Source organism: Rhamphochromis sp. 'chilingali' (assembly GCF_963969265.1).
Source record: "Rhamphochromis sp. 'chilingali' genome assembly, chromosome: 3".
Lineage (NCBI taxonomy): Eukaryota > Metazoa > Chordata > Actinopteri > Cichliformes > Cichlidae > Rhamphochromis > Rhamphochromis sp. 'chilingali'.
In genome coordinates, this window is record NC_137931.1 from 24,067,659 (window position 1) to 24,090,912 (window position 23,254).

Below are 23,254 nucleotides of genomic sequence, written 5' to 3' on the forward strand. Positions count from 1 at the left end.
TTGGTCTGAGCTTGTATTCACAAACTTTTTAAAACCTTAAAACTCAAAAGACGGGGTACTTTACTTGACTAATAATTACAACTGCGAGGCTTAATAACTTTTTTTTGCATGCTACTGATAATCTTTTATCCACATTGTTTTGCTAACAATTCAATTTCATTATTTTTTATGCTGTTCTCCAACATCTGCATATCACATACAGCTATTTCATTTACGTTCTCATTATAATCTATTCAAATCTTTATTCTGGCTGAATTAAAGGAAAGAAACAAAACACAGACCATGTTCGTCACATGCATAGAGTACAATAATGAGACATTAAGCTGACCTGTTTTTCCCAATCAGCAACCTGAAATGCAACAATACTCCATTTCAGTGCCACATAAGATCAAGAAGAGGCAAAAATCCCCCCAAATGAAAAGGTGGATTTGAAAACAACGGGATATTTGCTTTTAAAAAGACAGAAATGAACAGCTAGATGAAAGGGTTCATGATCCAGCATCCACAATTGTATAATGATGAGGTACCTTTTTGCACAACCTTGTGATAAATGAGACACAAAAGCTTGTGTATTTGAAAAAAAAGGAAAGAAAGAAAAAAATGGAAATTCCACCGCCTGCCCTTCCTCATCTTCCTCTCCCTTCCATCATTCCTGCATTGCTATAAAGCCATATCTCATAAACTAGTGCTGTTCTTTAATAGAGTCTTGTTCCATACATGGCTGGCTGTACAGCGTGGTGGAGTTCACTTTATTACAGGCTCCGACTGAGAAGGTGCTCTCGTAAGAATTTACCGCCAAATGCACGATTCCACAAAGCGACAGACCCGGCAGTCTCTGTGACAACGCTTTATGGCTCGCGCACGCACATTCACACACACACGGCCGAAAACAGATACAAATTGTTGCGATATAAATACTCACGTCCATGAACTCCACGTTGGCTTTAGGACCGGTGGTCTCATTGAGGATTTTAATAGCCACGGGGATCTTCACCGTCTCACCTTCTGGGACCCAGATGCCCTGAAATATACAAGCAATCACCATAAATGTACCCAATAAACAACCCCTGGCACACACTCACAGAGCTACCGCAGAACTGACTTTGAATGGTGGTTGTTGTGTTTAACTGTCTCCTGCAGCTCTAATAAATCCAACCCCATCTTCAAAAAATACCGTTGGCCTTCAACAATTAGCTCGTGCATAACTAAGTTTAAAACCCTTTGGATAAAGCGATTAGAAAAGACAAATATCACAATTTCAATTCACTTTATGAGGCTTAAATTCTGCTAAAAGCAAACTGCTGTGGGATTGTACTGCCATAAATTGCATGCAGATTAATTTAAATAAAATATGCCTTAAAACGCGCAGATGAGTAGAGGAATCCAGAGGAATTTGGAGCCAGCGGTAGAACGTGCAGTATTTATTTGATGGATTCTGCTGATTTTCGGGGTGCTATGAATAATTTTGCCAAGGGCAGCGAATTTGGCAAGCAAACAGCAACTTCTGTTCCAGGTCCTTGAGCCGCCCTCAGCTTGTGTCTGTCAGGAAACGCTGTGACAAAAGAAAAGGTTTGTGTTTGTTGTTCAGAGGTTGTTCTTCAACCGAGAGAGGTCTGACACCTATGCTGGTATTGGTATTGCCCTCCACACTTGCGTGATAAGGTCTATATTTTGTTTATTTTTGGGGACATTAGAAAAAATACCCCTCAAATATGACCTATGAAAGATATCTGAACATCAGGTGTTGATTGTCAACAACTGAATTTCTATTCAGTCACGTGACCACTTTACCATGCAGTCAAGCTCATTGTGACATCACTGGTGTAGTCCAGTCATCTTTCTGCCTGCCTCCTTCAGGCCCATCAGCCTCCACTCTGCAGACATTAAATATCACTGGTTATCTGTCATTCTAGTTTGCAGATGCTGTCACGCAACCCACCCGCCATTCTGGTCTAACCGGTAAATACCTGAAATTGAATTCCGTACATCAATAAATGATGTTCAATTCCTGCTAATGATCTCTCCTTATTTAAATCCCAAGTGGCGATTTCTAACTCAGAGCTCCACTTCAGTCACATCTACGTGTATCTTTTATAGAATCCTTCATCTTACCCTACTGCCAGGATGAAAGCTTTCAAAGGACGGTCAGCTACATGCGTTTTCACTCTGGACGGGTAAATAATGTCACCGTGTGGGAGAAGAGCAAGAAACTGATCATCATTAATATGTAGCTAGCTTAAAGAAGCTACTTAAATGATGTAAATCTTATGTTTTGTTGACTTGGACATTTACAGTGTAGGGCCATAAAAGTTCCAGTAGTGTTAATTTGTCAGTGTTGTGTCATAACAGTGAAGTTGACCAAATATTTTACCAATATCCAGCAAATCATCTACAGTTTAAATATGTTGCTGTGGAGAAGCAGGGACTGGTGTGATTCAGCCTATACGGCAGGGTTAAGAGAGATGTGCTCACAGGTTGGTGCCATACTCTATGTCTACGCCAATCAGAAAGCTGTAACTAAACAGTGATTAGTGCATCTGATAGCACAGCAACTATCTGGCATTTTGGCTTTCAAAATACATGAAAAGCTGAAAGATGTGTTTTATTGTGTTAACACAACACAACAAGTTGTGACACACTGCTGTCCCCTACATACTGTAAGCTGCCTTTACAACTTAAAGGTATCAGCAATACCCTGTATTTACTTGATATTGATCGGCACCAGAGTCTGCAGGATGGCTTTACCACACACTGACCTTGTAGACTGTTCCGAAAGCTCCCGAACCCAAAATCTTCACCCTCTTCAGCTCTGTCTCTTTCAGGATCCGCAGCTGGGCCTGGTTTGGAGCAGTTCCACTGGGGGTCAGGGGCTCCACCAGCTGAGGAAGCAAAACACACAGACACACTCATATTAAGACTATTTATCCCACTCTCTGTCTCATCTGGTGCCAAGAATGTGAAGAAAACCTCCTGGCAGCTATTGTTTTTATTGCAAAGCTATCGAAAACTAGAAGTGTGCCTTTCTTTTACATCAAATCCAAATATTTTTAACCTCCTGCTACTTGGCACTGTGAATGCTAAAACACATCTTCAGAGCCACCGGGAGCATGCAGCAGGGTGAGGCCGCTCCATTTAAAATAATAAGTAAAAAGCAAGTCTAGGAAAGAGCGGTGGAAGGTGAACACAAGGTTTTTATTTGCAGCAAATAAAAAAAGAAGCCAAAAAACTGAGACTGTACGGCCCTGATAGTTATGATTCTGCAACACACACACACATTTATGAAAGACAAATAATTCGGGGGTGTGAATGTGGAGTTCTGTCAGAACTGGCAGTTGCCAGAGTGGACAGCAGCGTGCCCACCACTAGGCAAATCACAGTCTGGTGTCAGCTGCTATCACAGTCGACAAAGAGCAGCAGCTCACCAGCTGTGCACATACAAAACAATTCCAATTCAAGGTTATGACAAGCCTCCTCCGCACGCCGCCTCCCTGCCAGTAACAGCTGACACTGAGCAGCATCCCAGCAGCTGGCCTGGCCACCCGCCTTCACCGCTAGCCGCTAAACAAAGCCTCGGCGACTAAGTATGAAAAAAGCAGGAGCTGGCACCTGTAACCGAGCCGTGAAAAGATCTGAGCCAGAGGCAAGAGAGAAAGCCACACACACATTTTCATCCAGGCAGCCTATAGTACACATCTCAGATCAAGCACACACACACACAAAGTCAATGCACCTGATCAATACGTGTCTTAATGAGCATATCGGGTCCCTCATTCGCTGCGGTTTATCAGCGGCATAATCACCCGGCTTGGCCACGACCATCAAACAATATAATGAGACCATATATCAGTTGGTCAGCCATACAAGCACTTACTCAATGTGATATAAAACCATCAGCACAATAGGACTGGCAATCGCAGCGCCGGTCCGGTCTGCAGAATAGATGACATTGCCCGCAGCTCGGCAATGACACGTCGTTTAATGGCTATCGTTATAGCCGGTCCTGAAGGCGCAGTGTAAAGCCCGCTGAGATGTCACTGCAGGTAGTGAGTTAGAGCAGGGGAAGGGAAATGACAAATTTCATAAGATGGGGGGAAGTGAGTGAGATGAAAGAGGGAAAGGAAGGAGCGATGAGAGGATGACTGAGTGGATCGAGTGACGGTAACGTGCTGTTTGAAACCTCGTTCGGTCTGTAGAGCACCAAAATCGCGTTTTTGTACAAGCGTTAAGATGAAGTGCGGAAACAAACGGCCACAGCTGTATCACATTGGGGCACATGTGAGATGTTTTAAAAGGTTTGGATCATAAATCTAACATGGAGAGAAACTGAATTTTCTTTCCAAGGTCAAGAAAATGGACCTATTTTTTTTTTAAACTCCAAACATCAATTTTCTTATTTTTCTTTGCAATGTACGTTGCAGTAACCCCGCCATTTAAAGTGCTGCCTTGATGACGTTTTTCAAATCGCTTCAAATGCTGATAGAAGCATTTGACATCTTACCTGACAGTTAACTGTGAACTATGCACACATTTAATGCAACTGTTTGGGCATACTTGCTGAATCTGTGCCATGAAGAATGAAAGTAGTTCTCAAGGCAAAAGGGAGTCTGCCAAGTACATTTATGTAGCTAATAAAACAGCTGATGCACACGTGGTTACATTGATATGTACTGTGTCATTTTAGCTGGGAGAACTCATGGGAATACAGTGCTGAGCCCAAACTGCACTTCCTCACATGGCCACTTTGGGGGCTGGCACCAAAAACGGGAATCAACAACTGTCGAGTCCCATGGTAAAATGCCCAAGTTTACAGCAGAATAAGCATGTTTACTGCCTTCTGCGCATAAAAAGTTCTGAGTTCAATAATCAGATGTCATAATTTATTTCTAACATCCCTGTGCTTTGTTAAGGACCATTTTAGTGCAGTTGTTTTGATGATTAATATGGCTCACTCTGTGGTGATTACACTAACAGACTGTCAAAGACAGGTAATTTCTTTAGTTTTGGTGAGTGATATTCTAGCATGTTCCTTCACCCTGATTAGCAGGTACCTGTCTCTGAAGGTCACCCATAGAGTCTATGCCTGCATCTTGTTAATAAATCTTCCAAGTTCTACCTGATAACTTAGCTGTCTTTTCTCTTATGCTCACCTCCGACTCCAAACAGCCAAGACAGGCTTTACAAACAGTGGGTATATCACTGCGTCTATACAGTGTGCCTCTGAGGCTTTAAATGAAATATGAAATTTTCTAGCAATGACTGGTTGCTGACTGGATGTATTTACCTCAACAGAAAGGGCAAGCTTTGGTCACATCCATCATATCAGCATGGTATTTGTGCAAAGAGCATTTTTTGCATTTCGGTGTGTGTGCATACATTGCTAGAATAACAAAAAAAAAAAACAATTGCCGCTGTGGGTGGAGAGAAATGGAGCGATTTGGAAAGAGAGAGCAGAGATGAGGCACAGGGAGGTGGTGATGGAGCAGTAATAAGAGCAGATGGTGACAGGCTGTAGTTGTTATTGTTTCATTAGGATGAGGCTGGACTGGACTGGAGAGGAGAGGGAGAGGAGAGGTCTATTAAATAAGACACAGACCCGTAGCCGACGAAGCTCTCTTGAGCTCGTTCTCACTCTCGCACACACTCACCACGCCACTTTATTTACCAGCTAATAATGCACCGTGCCTTTGCCAAATGAGCTTCACTGGTGGCGCGGTGGAGAGGATTGGGATGCTTCATTGGACAAATAAGCAGTATGTTCAAGCCTCGAGCTAGAATACATTCACAGAATTATTGTGTATTGAATAAGTAAACAGTGTCTTCAAACATGAACTTGCTCTGCAAACCCTCGGGTACATGCTTTAATGTTCGCATTACCCATTCAAAGAGCTACATTTGTTGTGTTGGCTGTAATTGAAACATATTGAGGTGAAACAACTTTGTCGTGCCACAAGCGTTTGCCCCAGAGCAGTCGCAGTAGGTGGTCTCGGGGCCTGTGTTGCTGCCTGGTCAATTTTCAGGTGAACTTTGTTGGCTTATTTTGATTCTTAGTGACTGATGTCGGACTTACGAAAGCACCAGTGATTTAATAGGGGTTAAAACTGGGTCACTGGAATTTATACCAGACAAACATGTTGTATAACAATAACCTCACAATTACAAATGTAAAAATGTGATAGCCATCTAACTATTAGACTCAAACACATGGACTGAGACATACAAGGTCACAAAAAAGGAATTTTCTTTGCACCTAACATTGTTTTATTAAACAACCAGCATCGTCTGCTCTTCATTCGAATGCGGGTTGTGTGTGTGTGTGTGTGTGTGTGTGTGTGTTTGTGTGTGTGGTGGGGGTGGTGGTGGTGGTGGTGGTGGTGGTGGTGGTGGGGGGGGGGGGGGGGGGGGGGGGGGTTAGCGGCTTTGAATGTTAATAAGTTTGCCTCAGCCAGAAAGTACATTGGGTCAACCCTTGTTTTTTTTAATTTGCTATATTGACTTTGTTATTCAAATCTGGCGAGAGTGCTTAAACAAGAGTGCTATATTGGAGAAAGGCGAGCAGTAACTAATTCCTCCACTGCTGTATGGACTGAAACAGACTTTTTCTTACTCATCTCTCCTGTCACTTGAAAAAGACTCAGTAACTTTCACAGTTATCATTTAAAAAGAAAAAAGTTCTTTACTTTAGGCTAAGTTTGGAAAATATGGAGGACCTAATGTGCCAAAATTGATGAATTAATAAATATGACTTTAAATAAACCAAAGATAATATTATAACTAAATATAGGGATTGATTATGAAATAATTAAATCAATAATGTTTTTCTTTTTTTTACATTTACTTGTAAATTAATTGCCTGTGTTATTTACTTTCCTACTTAACTTCCCTGTTGTTGTTAGCATTGATTATACGGTATGTATTATACTGTCTGTTACTCCAAACGTTTCTGCTCTTCTTTGATATTTTACAGTACAATATTTATTTGGACATTGGTTCCTTTTTCACTCATTTTCAGTCCAGTCCTTGTGCCTGAACGTTTTTGTTTGTTAAACCATTTAGCACTGACATATGAATCAGTCAAGCACAGTAAAGGCTCCTAATTCAAGGGATGAACCAGTGTTTTTGTCTAGACATACAGTTAACTTAACAAAGAATCAATTTTAAATTGTATCTTTAGGCACTTTGTTACTAGCAGGCTGTCACAAAACAAAGTAATTCGCAAAGAGCTATTGCCAAACATTTGGCATTTCTCAGCATGGTGTGGAGTGTGTCCTTAAAAAATTTGAGGAAAAGTGGAGGACAAAAGAAGAAGTGTCAGGCCTAAAAGAATGATCTGAAGCACATCCTTAAGAAACAGGAAATAATCCAGCAAAGACCTGATACAGGAGATAAGAGATGCATCCGGACCTTCAGCTGATCATCTACTGAACACTGAAGTGTCATCAGAAATGGTCTTTGTGGAAGGGTGCTGTCAAAAATGCTTAAGGAAAGGAAACAGGGATAAAAAGCTGAGGGATGAAAATTACACAAAAACTGGACTGAAAATCAGTAACAATAGGTCTAAACGAGTGATGAATCCAGATTGGTGTTGGAGATCTTGCAAAAATTGATGAATTATGAACACAGAAAAGTGCCATCAGATTTTGATCCACAATGCAAAAATATCTGGAACACATCTGATTAACAACAGCTTCATTTTTCAGCATGACAATGCTCCCCAACCAAAATGCCAATGCAGTAAAATCATACCTGCATAGAAAAACACACAGTGGAGCACTATCAGTCATGGATCAGCCTTCCCAGAGTCCGGACCTCAACATTACTGAAGCAGTGTGAGATCATGTTGACAGAGAACAGAACAAAAGGCAGAAACATCCAAAGAAGAGCTTTGAATGTCCTTCAAGAAGCCTGGAGAACTATTCCTGAAGACGACTTAAAGAAAGCTGCCTAAGAGAGTTCAGACTGTGCTGAAGAATAAAAGTGACCATAACAATTTAGACACAGTAATATAAAGAAACAACAAAAATGTAGATACATAGATATCTAAATGGACCGATGCCTTCAGTTGAGTATTTGTTTCTTTAATGAGTCCATTTATTTTTTGATTACGACTCTCGTTACAGAAGCGCAGTGCATGCCTATAAAAAGTCCACTGAGGAAAGAAATCAAATCACAGAAACAAACAGTCCTGGTCCTCAGAACCCACACCTGATTATTTCTTGATTAGCACAACACACCTGACACCTGATCCAGCTAATCAGCAAAAGAAAGAAAAAACGAGACCTCTGCAGAGCTGGGATTTCTGCCAGGCTATGTTGGTTTTTTTTTATTTCCAGTCTTCAACTGTCCAGCTCTTTTGAGCCTGGTGCCCGCTACTGCCTCCGATTACTCTTGCTGGCTGACAGGAGTGGAACTCAGCTGTGTCTTCTGCCTCGTCTGCCTCAAGCTTTGACATGCTGGGCATTTCTGAGATGCTTTCCTGCTCACCACTGCTGTAAAGAGTGGTTTATCCAAGTTACCGTAACCTCTCTGTCAGCTCAAACCAGCCCAGACATTCTTCTCTGACCTCTCGAAAAAAGAAAACCCCAAAAAACAAGGCGCTTCGGTTTGCAGAAGTGCCTCTCATTGGATGATTTTGGGCTTCGGAGTATTTGGAGTATATCCCAGGTTATTAGCCCTTTCTAAAGAGGTTTATGTAATTTTATGCTATGTATCCTTATGTATGAGAAAACCGAGAGGCTGGATGTAATATAAAACACAAATTTGTACCTTAATCCTTTAATGCCAAGTATATCATATTTAATACATGGGGTTTTTTGAATTTTTGAGACTGCTACATCATCAGTGTAGTAAGCAATAAAACTGAACAAAAATGTCATCTGTAGCAAAAATGAAGCTCCAAATTAAACCTGATTTACGCAATGTGATATTTAATCTCTTTTTTTATTCGCCACAAGGTTTCACGGTTCAAGCCTCAGAGGGTTAACTTTCATACGTTCCACAATGCGTGTCATGTATATTCTCTTTGTTTAACATTTGCTGTGACATATTAGGTGTCATATTTGGTTTGAATTTCTCAGATCTTGGCTTAAATTTAACATAAACTTCAGTTGCATGCATTTCTGATGATTCCCCATGCCTCTGCTCAGTCAGCCTGCCTTGGGGTGAACAACAGGAGCTGTCCATGCTGAAACCCTTCATGTAAGAGAGCGTATGAGCAGCAGGGGAGCTGTCCTCACCCGTGGTGCTGAAACACTCACGCCTGTACAAAGGAGCTAGAAGAAGGACCTTGGGGGGAGGGGGGAGATGAGGGGGATCGAGGGGCGGGGCATCGGAGGATTCAAAGGCATTAGTCCTACTTCATTGAGCTGGGTTCAAAGGTCAAAACCCTGGGGTCACGCTGTAGCAGTGAGGGGACTGCTGCTGTTTGTGCCGCCTGTCCCCTGTGTGAAAGCAATCTGTTTTCAGGGGCTTCATCAAAAAGGCTCCACAGTATGTGAGGGGGTGAAGAGAGAGGTGAGGGAGAGCGAGACAGAAGGAGGAAAAACCAAAACCAAAACAAAAACAGGAAGTTAAGATGACAGAGGAATAAAGCGTCTGTTCACGAGGGAGGGAGACAGATAAGCAGAGATCAAAAATGGGGGAAAAAACGAGAAGGTGAGGACACGACGAGAGACAGACGGTGAATAGTAAAACAGAGAAAATACTGAAAGAAAGGGAGAACAGTGAAATGGCAGAGTGAGTGTGAGTGTTTCTTTCCTTTTTTTTTTGCAAGTCAACACAGTGCAACAGCCTTCACACGTGTCCTTGATATGGAAATGCGGAGTCGGGCGCTCAGATCACGTTCTGACAGCATGCACTGGAGGCATCTTTCCCTCCCGTCTGACGCAGGAGGTGAGCACTCTGTTTAAAAAAGCTATGGCAGATAAGGAGAGAGAGGGGGAGTCCCAGAGCCCGGCGCCGTCCCCCAAATCCCTCATCCAGACAAGCTTGATCTCCATTCACAGACACAGAGTCAGCTCCATTATTCGTTTGAATAGAGAATCTGCACTCGGCCGTCCAAAGCCTATCACGTAGTTTCATCAGCCAAAAAAAAAAAAAAAAAAGCGTGATATAAACTGCAAAAGCGCATGGTCTTTTTTTTTTTAAAGGATGCCGGGAGGGCGAGAGCGCGGGAAAGCATTCAGGTGGAGAGAGTAGTGCGTGCATGCACAATGAGATGATACATTTAAGGGAAAACGAAAATCAAATGGAGAACCTAATCCCTTCTAGAACCAGCAATAAATAACAGGAATCTGGACTGAAATTTTAATCTTTCTATTATTTTAAATTACAGTAGGGGAATTACATATTCAGGCACCGATCACAACTGTCAGGTAATGGCATCGATCCACTGCTTTTGTCCTTTCGCCGTTCGGCTGATGCTCTCGTACGCGGTAACCGCCAAAAGACTGAGGTTAAACGTCCAGCTCAGGACACTCCACGGCTGCTAATATGTGAGCATGTGGGCGGAACCTGTGACCTGCTCTTAATCTGTGTAGCCCCTGGGCCAGAGGCGTTTAAGATTTTATGTCTAATTACTTTTACACGTCCCCTCAGGGAATGAAGGGGAGGGGGAAAAAGGTTATGCTGGCCTTATTTCAGGCTTTCCTGCTGCAGCACTGAATGAACATTGAACAGAGAAATGCAAAAAAAACAAAGAAAAAAGGGTCAAGCGGATCCCCATCCCCCAACCTGAATCCTTCTCAGCCACCCCCTCCTGCTCCGTGACACTACATTAGCGAATCTGCACGGAGTGAAGACTTCCCTCCGGGTCAAGCGGCTGTCTGAGCAGGGCCTGCTTGATTAAGATGGATGTGCATGGCTGGGATGAGGCAGAAACTGCCCATGGCTGCCCTCCTCTAATTCCATCTCCTGCCTGGCAGCTGTCTATAACACTGCTGCCTCTACCTGTAAATTATCCTAATCCAGAATGACAAGCAGCCTACCCCACCTACGGGCACGGCCAACTCGGCGGACCTGCAGTGATGATATGACTGCTGGAGGAAACAGTGTGAGAGAGTCCTGTAGCACCATAAAAGGCATGGACCAAAGCATGGATGCTTATATAAACCCTGCACCCTTCCCGATCTTTGACTTTCACCTTTGATAATGAAGTCCGCTCCGCTCTCTAACGCTTCCCAGAAATGAACCTTCTTCAAGGCCAGATCGATGGGCAGCGGTGACCATGCATAATTTTCCAACCTTCCTTTGCGCTGGCTGCTTTGGCTAAGTACCTTAGCCAAGGTTTAATATTTCAAGGTTTCCTTAAAGGTTTAGTGCAATGAAACCTTTTAAGGAAACTTAATTCAGCTGAAAGCATTCAGAAAACACAGGTGAGGAGAAACCTCCCAATATGTTTGCTCTACCCTCTACTCTCTCACCTCTGTCTCCAGGAAACGCCGCAAGGCCCTCTTCTTTTTGATGCTTTTGCGGCGAACATAAACGGCCACGCTGAGCGCCAGAATGACGATGATGAATAGGCCGCCGATGACTCCAGCTGCTATCAGGGGTGTCCTGTAGAGACAGGGGAAGAGAGAAAAAAAACATGAACACTGCTGAAACATTAAGAAACTAACGAGCACACTGCAATAAAGTGCAAACCTCAGCCAGTGCTGACAAATTATCCAATCTGCTCCAACACCCTTTAGATTTAACCCCTGAAGGTCAAATTGAGTCTTCTGCCGGAAAAATGCGATGCTCGCTTCAAGATCGCCATAAAAGTTTATTAGTGGAGCGGCCCATTTCTGTTGGGCTAAGAGATCGTTTGATGTCAGTGGAGCCATGTGGAAAACAAACAATGTTCTGCTAAGAGCCTTTTTCAGCATCTGCTAGCAGCAATTAAATAGCTTGTTTGTGCCGTGTTTCGCACAGTTAAACTGTCGATTTTTAATCGGTCAAAATGCTTCTAATGTAAGGCTGACACACACTCATCACCGGGCATCTAATACTGAAGCCGCTGATGTTTCATAGACAAAGTGTCCCTTTAACTGCACACAGCAACACTGGATGATAACATAGTAGTCTTGTTTTAAATATTGAATTTTACTGATGCTCCAGTTTTCAACAACAGTCATCTTAAGCTGTTTTGTATTCTAAGGTAAAGGAAATGTGCCTGAGGTGCTTGGTGAAGACACCTATGACAGAACAAGGCAAATGTGACGGGATGCCATGATCGGTCTGGGTGAGGGGAAACAGAAGTCCGAAACAGTAGGACAGAAAATCGCACATTTATCAGACAGAAGCTGTGCATTGTTTTCTTCACTTTTTCTCCCTGCTAAGTTAGATTTATGTACCAAAAACTATTCAGTAAAGTCTAAATTATTAGATGTAGGGGGAAAAAAAGCTAAGATGAGGTTTAGATACCAAAAACTACTTGGCCGGCTTTACACTCCTATGTGTCTACGTCTAATGCGTCTAAAACTACTTTGTTCGGTTTATGCACCAAAATCTACTTGTCTAGGATTGGGCATTAAAAACTACTTCTCAGGCTTAATGCTTCTACAACTACTTAGTTGGGTTTATGCACCCAGAACTACTTGATTAGGTCTTTGGACTGAAAACTACTTGTTTTGGTTTACCCACTAAAGATTTGTCTGGCTTTGTGTTCTTTAAACTACTTTGTTGTTTTTACACACCAAAATCTACCTAGCTAGGTTTAGACACCAAAAACTACTTGGCGGACTTTACACTGCTAAAACTACTTAGTTGAGTTTATGCACCAAGAACTGCTTGATTAGGTTTTGATACCAAAATCTACTTGGCTAGGTTTAGGGATCAAAAACTACTTGTCATGCTTTGAGCTTCTAAAAGTACTTTGTAGGGTTTATGCACCAAGAACTACTTGATTAGGTTATTGGACCAAAAGCTGTTGGTTTGATTTGCACACTAAAATTTATTTGGTTTATGCACCAAACCTATTAAGATAATTGGGTTGGGTTTAGGTGAAAAACAATAACATACATAACAATAACACTGCGGATTTAAATGACATCAATGGGTCCATATGAGATGATTTGCGAGACCAGGGCTGTCTTCGCACAGATGCCAAAGGACACTTTGCACCTATCTCTGAGACACCAGCAGCTTCGACAGTGAGACAGGATTTGACGCCCCTGGAATGAAAACCGGGTTGGTTTAACTCTCCTTGCAAGTATTTTCCTTTTTTCTGCCCTTGCTGCATGGCTCATGACTTCTTAGATCACCTCCCCGACTCATGCCTTACTCTTCAAACAGTCCAATCTCCCACCAGCAACCACCCACAATCCTTAATGTGACTGTGGCCAGTCTTTCTCAAGTTGCTCACACCTTCCCTCATGTTGTTGCAGCGACATGCAATAATAAACAACCTCGGACACACACAGCTATTTTTACTACCTTCCCTAACCCATTTCACCAAACAGTCCCACCCTATAGAGCACAGAGCAATTTCTAATTGAAGGGTACTTCCATTTTCACAGGTCAGAAGATAAAAGCCTTTGAGGCTATGTGATCCTTTTACTTGCCTTATTAAAGGAGCCACAGCTTCTGCTACACCGCGCTGGATTTCCTTATAGTTAATCCAAGCCCAGCAACTCATACGAATTAGTTTTCACTGACTTTCAAATTTCGAACAAATGAGAAATTAACAGTACCTACCCTTCGCAAATTGCTTCTCCATCTTCTGAGGTGAATCTTGCTTAAGGCAAGCCTAAAGGTTGGAAGTTAAAAGCTATTTCTCTTCACTAATGATGGCACTAATGCATTTGCCATTTACATACCCCTTTCACTTGTGTCTAGTGTTACGCTACTACTCAATTCTTTTCTTAATAACACTTCTTTTCTTTTCATTCTTCTTCTCTTTCTTTCCAATCTGTATTCCATTTTCCCCTTCTTGCCGATGGCAGAATCAACACAACCGCATAGCATAAAATAACACCTGCTCCCACCTGATACCTGAAGTTGAAAACTCTATTAGTTGTGGAAGCCATTAGCGGCTAATGGAAGACTTGTGTACCACGGTGCTCTGGTAGAGGAAGGTGCCGCAGCATTTGCCATATCGATTGTGATGGACTTAAAGAAGGGGGAGCTTGAAATTTACAAAGAGGCTGTGGGCTTCGACATAATGAGATATACGGCCATGTGGTGAATAGTAATGCGGCAGTTTGAAATGATTAGGTCGAGAGGGGAAGACAGACAAGGAGAAACAACAAATAAAGGAAGTGTAAGGGGTGGGGGGAGCTGTAGATAGGAGGTGAGAAATAAGGAGAAGGCAGGAGGGGGGAGAAAAAAGAACAAACAAAAGAAGATGAGAAACTGGCAGTGACACAAATTACAGAGTGAGACAGCGCTAAACAAGGGAAAGGACTACTTTAATTAGGAGGATAGGTTTTATAGCAAGACAAGTGACACAGGGTCATCAGATGAGACAGGGGAATAACGCTGCTGTAAGAGCAGAAGAAGAACCCGGAGACTCAGCAAAAGACTCCCAGAGGAAAGTAAAAAGGTCTAATTTTCTGGGTTTAAGAGGACCTCGTGGCTTCTGTTTTTATTGGTATACTGGTTTGGTTAAATTCTAATGACTCCGTCTCTCTTTAGAATTTGCTCTAATTGTCTTTTATGGGTGTTTTAATAGAACTGTTGTCGTCCTCGGGCTGTTTAGGTTTACCACATGTTCTTAACCCTACTTGCTTGCTGTTGTTTTGCCCTTTTGTTAATAATAGTAATACGGTTCTCTGTGCCGTAGCTGGTAACGCAGCTGCTTTTATGTATTTTGGGGATTTCTTGCTGCCACCTGCTCTTTCAGCCTTTTGAACATTTAGTCTTGTATCTTAATAATAATAATAAAATTCTGTATTTTAAAAGTGTGATCTTTTTAATTTGTTTTTGTACTTTACTAAGCCAAGATATAATAGCAGCCAAGTCCCATTTCAATATCAGATCCTGGTTTTATAAAAAAGTTCAACAGTTTGGCAAATGCACCTATGTGTTTCCTTTTAGCACAAAAATCTGGGAGAGGATTAGCCAACAAAAGTAACACACAACATTGGGCATAACCAGCTATGAGTTAATTGATGTCTGGACCTCTGTAGGATGGTAAAAATTGGCACCTTCAACTTGTACTTTATTTGCATAGCACATTTAAAACAACTAAACCGAAAGCACTAAATTCTCTAAAAGCCAGGGAAAACAGGCGAGCTTTGGGTAACAACATGAAGGCCCCTAAATTATTATCAGATCTGGTGTTCAGGGGTAGCGGGTCCACAGTGTAGGGCCTACAAGTATTATAAGAACAGTAGAGGACCTTAGTGCCGTAGCAGGAGTCTGGATACTTAAAAGCTCAGATAAATAAGGGGAGGGGGGCCCATTCAAAGACTTAAAAACAAGCAACGGAATTTTAAAATCCATTCTTAAATAGACAGGAAGTCAGTGAAAAAAAGAGTAAAACTGGGGTAATGTGACGCTCTAGATCAGCGGTCCCCAACCGTTTTTGCGCCACGGACCGGTTTATGCCCGACAATATTTTCACGGACCGGCCTTTAAGGTGTCGCGGATAATTACAACAAAATAAAACTAGTACTGGTACCAAAAAAAAGAAGATTTATTCATAACACACGTGAAAAGACCCAGGAAAACCGAGTTAACGATAAAAACAATAACAAAATAACGCTGAAAACCGATAAAAACCCCGAAAAGCATACATTTCACACTTGAGCCTCTACTCTCGCGGCCCGGTACCAAACGACTCATGGACCTGTACCGGTCCAAGGCCCGGGGGTTGGTGATCGCTGCTCTAGATGGCTTTTACTTTGAAAAGACTCTGAAAAGGCCCTACTGTGCCTCTGACTGGGTTGCTTTTAGAGGTGTTAGGTCGAAGTGTGACTCATGACGAATGGTTTCTGCTGTTGTGTAGTAACTTTTTTTCCCAAATGCTTTTTTTTAACATTTCAAATGAAGGGATGATTCCATATTTCCACATACCAGAAAAGGAAAGCTGTTTTTTTTTTAAGTTTTCAAAATTTGACTGTGTTGTAATGCTTTGATCTAGTTTATTTAGAAGTTTAGGCTACTGGTCAGTGGGGCAAATGTTTTACCCCTAAAATGTGATAGATTAAGTGAAAAAAAGCCTCACTATTTTCTAAACCCTGATTATGACCCTGCACGTAATGAAATCACTACTTGGTGCACTATATTTACCATCTGCCATTCTAATTCTGAGTGTTAAAATGATTCACCGTGCTGTGGATCAAAAAAGAGGTAGCGTCTTTTACCCAATTTAACCTGAATGTTCTTAGATATGAAAAAACACTAACGTAGCAGATCAGTGATTGTAATTACAGAACTAGCTATTATGTCAGGAGTCTCTGGTGGTGGTCTGTCAACATAATAATCAAAATGGAGCTAAAACGTGCTGACAAGTTCATTTTTTCTTTACTCTTTCCCACAGCTTTCCATCTTCATACTTTACACAGCTACTTTACAGAAGTGGCTTCCCATCATCAGTTAGTTATTAAAGTGTTATCAGTTTTGCATCTTTTAATTATCAATGAAAAGATTCATTTAAAAGATTTACAATTCCTTTATACCCTCTCCAATGTGTTAAAAGGCCTAAAACTGATGTGTCACTATGACAAGTCCAAGTAAACAGATATATAAAAATAAATAAATAAATTAAGCCATTAAATGCACCATGACATTATTAAATAAACGTATAAACAAATTATTTGATAAAGTATTAGAAGAATACTCAATTCTGTTTTCATTTGCTTATGTGTATTATTTCCCCGTTATTAATTTGAATTTTTTTTGTGCATTTCTGCTTCATTACCAAACGAGGAGGGGGCTTTCAGCCTGATTAGAAATTAGCAATCATCTCACCGCAGGATGCCGTCTCTCTAAAGGATAAAAAACTGATACCACAGAACACTTCCAATGACAGACGGTCTTATTTAGAATGCTCAAAAGAATGTAAAAAGAAGAAAATAAAAATAAAAACGTGACCAAAAACGTATAAATATACTTAATATAAAGACTGGTGCTTTTAATGGCAGTTTCTTAATGTATATTTTTCTTTTGGCCACCCAAGTACTGCTTTTGCCATCACTGAAAAATAAATATAATAACGAAATTAAAATTAAAAAGTTAACTAAAAATGTAAAATTACATTTTAAATAAGAAGGACAATATAAATATAAAATATAAATATAAAAATGTTGCTAATATCAGTTTTTCAAGCAAAAATTTACAACATACAAAGGACCAAAATCATCATTTATAATCAAATAAAAGAAACATTTTGTAAATATCTTTTGGCACTTTTGGTCCTCCATACACTCTATCCCACATCTGTTAAGGTTTTCAGAGGATTTTTGTTTTCTTTTTTTTCCCCTTGCTGGTTCCATCTACACATATCAGACACAGTCAAAGTAACATAATTGGACCAGACGAAGGCTTAGCACAAGCTTAGACAACAACATAAGATTCCCATGTTACCTGTCAGATGGACTACACTGTTGTTAATGAGCATCATAAGGTACGGGATTTAACAGAAACTTTAATGAGTTTTAGCAGGATCTGATGGTGGTCTCCCAGTCCCACATCACAAATGTATCCTGAGATGCCTTACCTGTCCATCATCCCAACACAATCTTGGAGTCTTGGCCCGACGCACCTGCAGGGCAGAGAAACCAGAGAGATCATCCATTAAATCGGGGACAGGTTATGAGTAAACCTCATGTTGCTTTTCTTCCACGTCAATCAGCTGTCACTGGGCAGGGACCTGTGAAATATTGAATCCCGAGCATGGCTGACCGCTTGTCAATATGACACGAAGAGGTGTGTGAGCTGGAAGGCTTGTTTGTTCTCATTTGGTTCACGTGCTATTTCAATGGATTTCTGGGCTGAGACAAAAAACCCAACAAACATCCCAACATACATCATTTAGTTCAAACCAAAGTGCTGTTTCAAACCTATGGGGAAATCAATGGGAAAGAGACAAATATCAATCTAAAAGGAAAACTTTCAATAGTTATAAAAGATTAATAACGGCAATTTAAAAAAAGAGCACAATAAGGCCATTTCTGACTCCACTGAGCATTTCCTCATTTTAGCGACAAAAAACAGTAATGAGGTTGAGAAATGTTGGGTGTGAACTTGTGATCTAAAGTTTTAGAGAATGGAGGTCAAGATTCACATATTCTGGTATGACAGGATTTACTGTCGGGCCTTCTAGTGGTATTAACAGCCACCCTCATTCCTCACACAGCTTTATAAAGTGGCATTTACCTTAAATATGGAAGCTGCAGGGATATTTCTTAAAAGAATCTAAAGCCTTTTATGGCATACAGTTTTATTGCAGTGGTGTTATACTGTTTGCATGTCTGCTTGATAAACGGCTGAGCATAATGACAGCTTGTCAGTGAGGAAAAAGGAGCCGCCCAAGTGATGAATACACAGATAATAATCACCTAAATATGCAAATCTCCTCAGCTCTTTGGGGTTTTTCCGCTCTCTGTATTTACAAAAATTTACATTTACAAAAGCAGCTTTCAAAACCCACCGCACGCTACCTGCCCAGAGACACGTGGCAGATGGACAAGACTTCCTACTCCCTAAAAAACAAAGTAAAGCATTAGAATTGATCAAATTGATAGATAGCAGCATGTGTTTCCTTCAAGGATTGGTGGAGAGAGAAAAACAGAGGTAAAAGAGCAATGTGACTGTATACGTATGTGCGACAAGCTTTTTGGAGTTAACCATTTTATTGGGTAAGCTATCTGTATTTTGGGCGAGGCCTGTATGGGTCAACCCATGGTGGAGCCTTTCGAACGCATTGACCTCATTATACATTTCCTTGAAGATTCTTCCTGCCTTAGGAAAACCTGATGCCTACACTACAACGTAGAGTATTTGAGGGCTTAGTTCAGGGTTAATGCTGCGTTTTTATTGTTACAAAAATGTACTTTTCACAAGGGTGATGGTAACTTCTGCTGCAGACCTAACATTCATGTACAATATCACTACCTACTGATCAGCTAAGTTCCTAGATGATCTTGTGGACTACAGTGGATAGATACTCGGGGTATCTATGGTTTTAAGATAGTCTAAAGCAGGGGTGTCCAACTCCAGGCCTCAAGGGCCAGTGTCCTGTAGGTTTTAGATGTTGCCTTGATCCAACACAGCTGATTCAAATGGCTTGAAGTTCTCCAGATGCCTGGTAATGAACTAATCATTTGATTCAGGTGTGTTGACCCAGGGTGAGATCTAAAACCTGCCGGACACCGGCCCTTGAGGCCTGGAGTTAGACACCCTGGTCCACAGCTTCGCTATGACAACCATCAGTAAGTACTGCATATCTCATCTAGCTGTGAGCAATGTTATCAAAGTCTCAGTGTAGCCTCAATGTAACATGGCAGCTACATCTTATACCTTAAACGTTCTGAGCTTGTATACAATTTGCAGGTAAGCCTACTTTACTGCTTTTAATTATGCTTTATTCTTTCTTTGCACATCTTGTTTTTCAGTCCATTTAACATCAGTGAGGTTTCTGCTGAAAGAATTTAGTCTCTCCAATGTCTACAATACATGTTTCCATCACATTTATTAAATTATCAATCATTTCATTGTTAATTGGCCCTGCCGTGAAATGTTTGATGACTGAAAAGAAGAATGCTGTAGTGTTTCTTGTGAGATATCACTCTTTATCTTTCGAAGAATCACATTTATCTTTTTCTCCAAGAACAAGAAATACAAGTTTATCTTTGTTTCTTCCTATCGGAACAATCAAAGCAGGATGGTGGTGAAAGCACAGCGATCGGTAAGAAGTGTTGTTAACACTAGGTAAGCTGGAAGTGATTAGAGTAGACTCTTAGCTGCTCATTAATTCCAGATCCTTGAGTGGAGGACTTTTGAACAACAAGAAAGACACAGGAGAACAGGTTTTGAATGCTTCGGTGTGTGTGCACGCGAAGGCTGTGTGAGCACACACGACACAACAAATTGCTTAGCAAATTAGGAGAGCAGGCTAACTTTGGAATTAAATCGGTGACAACTGTGGCTCCTCAAAAGTCACTTGGTTGTCAATTAAATGGTGTACCAAATAGCTAATTAGCAAGTAATCAGTGTCTGTATCCAGTGTTGTGTTGTGTGTGTGTGTGTGTGTGTGTGTGTGTGTGTGTGTGTGTGTGTGTGTGTGTGTGTGTTTTCAATCAGTTTTCTTTCTGCATTAGCAGAGAACAAAGGACTTTTCTGACAACAGACACAACAAGCCAGGGATTATTTTTTGTCAGGAAAGTCGTCTAATGAGTGACCTGCCATGTGAACGTGTCCTTAAACAAGGTACCGATTCTATACAAGATAATATTAATATTAATATATATATAATATAATATTCTTAATATATATATATAATATTCTTGATCTTCAACTTGTGTATCTGTAAATAATTTGTACCTTTTCCATCCTTTGTCATCCCCTCTACTTCGAAAATTCTCCTTTCCATGTCTCTTTAAAGCTGCACTGATACTATCAACATTTACAGGCTAGCTGCAGTAAAATAAAATGACCTCCTGCCATGTTAGAGAATGAACATTAAGTTCCTTTCTACTGCACATCGTCTCGCCAGCCCTGTTGCTAGGATTCAGAAGTCTAACTTTGTTTGCAGAGACCACCGACAAGCTCCACCTCAGCACCTCACTCATCATCTTCTGTCTGTCTTACCAGTCCCCACTGTTCGGCTTCTTCCATAATAGTCTCCCCACTAGCAGAAAATCTAAAAAGGCCTGGGCTCAAGTTCAAAGCCAAAGCCATACTGGCTTCAAAAAACAAGCTTTAGAGGATGAAAACATAAACAGGTAAGAACGGTAAATTTTCCCCACAACCACAACTGCCATTCTTTTGAAGACTTATACTGCTTTGGCCTCAGTATTAAAGTATGTCGGGAGAGACGTGATGGCTAAACTATTATTTATAACTTTGATTGGCAGGCATTTTGTAGAACATTAAGAAACTCACATAAATTCACTGTGTGTTTAAATCTGCCACATTTTATTTAGTTATTTTATAGTTTAAAAAGGAACAGAACACATTTAAAACTAAGTGCACTGGTGATACCTAGCTGCTAATGTACATCTGTTGTCTCAGAGCACACAGACAGTACTCAACTTCAAGACAACAAAAACAGCACATAAATAATATATTATAATATATGATATATAAAAGTTAATCAGTGATAAAATTCAATCAATATGAACAGACAGATAAAAGGCTGCTGGTGGTTGCGCTAAACTTAGCAAAAAAAGTGATGTTATCACATCCTTCAGAGCATTAGGGCACAGGTTAACCTTTAGGGAAATAATACTTTTGGATTTGTTGGGTAGAATATGATAGGAAGGTTTACACCGTTTTCATTATTTTTATGAAAAAAATAAAGCTAAGGACTAGCTTAGTTTAATGCTAACTGGCTTAGTTTACTGCTAAGCTAAGACCATTAGCTTAGCAATAAACTAAGCCAAATAGCAAATAAGGCTAAAAAAAAATATATATATATTTGGCTCTGTGCAAAATTATATACAACACAAACATCTGCCCAGTTTTTGGAGGTTGATGGGTTAGCTAATGGGGACATTTATAAACCTGTTTCCTGTCTCTATACATGGCTAAGCCGATTTCCAACTAGTTTTGGCTACTAGCTATCATGGTCTGGGTGCAGTGTTGCCAACTCCTCAGTAAGGAAAATTGCTATTGGCTGTCCTAAAACTCGCTAGAAGTCGCTAAATGACGTCATTGCCTAATTTGCATAATTGGTCATGCTAATCTAATTGTAACCTATGTTGTTGGAGAGAGAAATAACATCGTGGAAGAGACATAAAGTGAGTAAAAAACGTCCTAAATTGCATCTAGAGTTTATATAGAAATACAAATTAAATTTCTTTTAGCAATTATTGTTTTTTTTAATGTCACTATTCCAACCCTGCTCCTTTACCCGGGCTTGGACCGGCAAAAGTGACCCGAAATAGGCACTCTGGTGGAGTTACTTTGTGTGTGTGTGTTTATAAGTAGTTTTAAACCTTGTGATCCACAAAACAGCATAAGAGTAAAAGAGTAAAAGAAGAACTGACTGCGTTACAGCACCCGCTGCTTGTTGAGAGTAAAAGCAATACGCGCTTTCACGTCTTTTTTCTAGAAAAAAAGTCGCTAAGGGGTCTTTTTTTAGAAAAAAAGTCGCTAAGGGGTCTGAAAACTCGCTAAATATAGCGACAAAGTCGCTAAGTTGGCAACACTGTCTAGGTGTGGCTGGAAAATTCCGCTGAAGGTCTGGACCTCCCTGGTATCCACCCATGGGCAGGGCCTACAGCCTCCCTCACCTGAAGCTGATTGAGGCAATTAGGTTGGAGATTTAAGCTGCTTGCTGACACTGCTTCCTCGCCAGTTCGTCAACTACCCTATGTTGGTAACCAGGCCTCATGCGTCTTGTCTATGATTCTCAATGCTTTACTTACCTTGCAATCTTGTGTTCTAGTTACTCCTGGAAATTCCATCACACTGAACCACTCATCTTGGAAATCTGGTTAACCCGCCTGCTTTCAGAATCATCTCCTTGCCTCACCTGCCTGCCCTCCTGCCCTTACACCACCACAGGATCTTCACCGCTCAGTTACAGCTGACACACACCACCAAACCCACCCAGACCGCACTACCTCTCCTTCAACGCTTCCATCTCCCACCTGCACAGTAAGACGAAGATTTTCATAGCTTCCATCCTCTCCAGAACTCCTCATTGGCTACCGCTTTAACACTGCTCTCCTCTCTTCCAGTACGTAGCTAATCACCAGCCAGCTGCCGTTGCTTTCTTGGACCTGTCCCCTTGCTTTATCCCTTTCCCCTGGCCAAGACCCTCACGTCCCATGTGTCAAGCCTAAAGCCAAGTGCCATCGTAAACATCATTCTTGTGCTAGTTAATAAACCTTTGTTGAAACCTTTCCTCAGCCTCCGCTTTGGGTAATCTGCACGTGGGTTTGATTTTTGGTACTCGGCCTCCAGCCGTTTTGTGACACCAGCGTAATGTACTAATGAGGGTGCTGTCAATCTAACTGTTAGCAAGAGAGCAAATCTGTATATTTTCTGAAAGTTAAACTATTACTTTAGTCCAATTTTAAAACCCACTACTTATATGCAAAACAAGACACTACTAATAGCCACTTGAGGCTAACTTCAAAAGTGAGCCATGATACACCCCATGTTA

At 41.1% G+C, this 23,254-nt stretch overlaps 1 protein-coding gene and 1 long non-coding RNA gene across 5 annotated transcripts in view; one reads left to right on the forward strand and one right to left on the reverse strand.

Moving 5' to 3' along the window:
• The window catches only part of LOC308394589 (receptor tyrosine-protein kinase erbB-4-like), a 388,448-nt gene that overhangs the window by 67,192 nt on the left and 298,002 nt on the right, over positions 1-23,254 (reverse strand). For all 4 annotated transcript variants that reach the window (XM_080878981.1, XM_080878979.1, XM_080878980.1 and 1 more), the window contains exons 16-19: positions 17,639-17,683; positions 11,418-11,550; positions 2,757-2,879; positions 923-1,021 (exon numbers count right to left, since the gene is read on the reverse strand). In XM_080878981.1, the coding sequence (XP_080735107.1) occupies positions 923-1,021; positions 2,757-2,879; positions 11,418-11,550; positions 17,639-17,683 (400 nt within the window). The remainder of the gene's footprint in view (positions 1-922; positions 1,022-2,756; positions 2,880-11,417; positions 11,551-17,638; positions 17,684-23,254) is intronic.
• Positions 9,521-23,013, forward strand: LOC308394591. The gene is made up of 4 exons (XR_013971247.1): positions 9,521-9,651; positions 9,770-9,888; positions 22,532-22,743; positions 22,827-23,013. It is a non-coding gene; the product is annotated as an uncharacterized lncRNA (long non-coding RNA).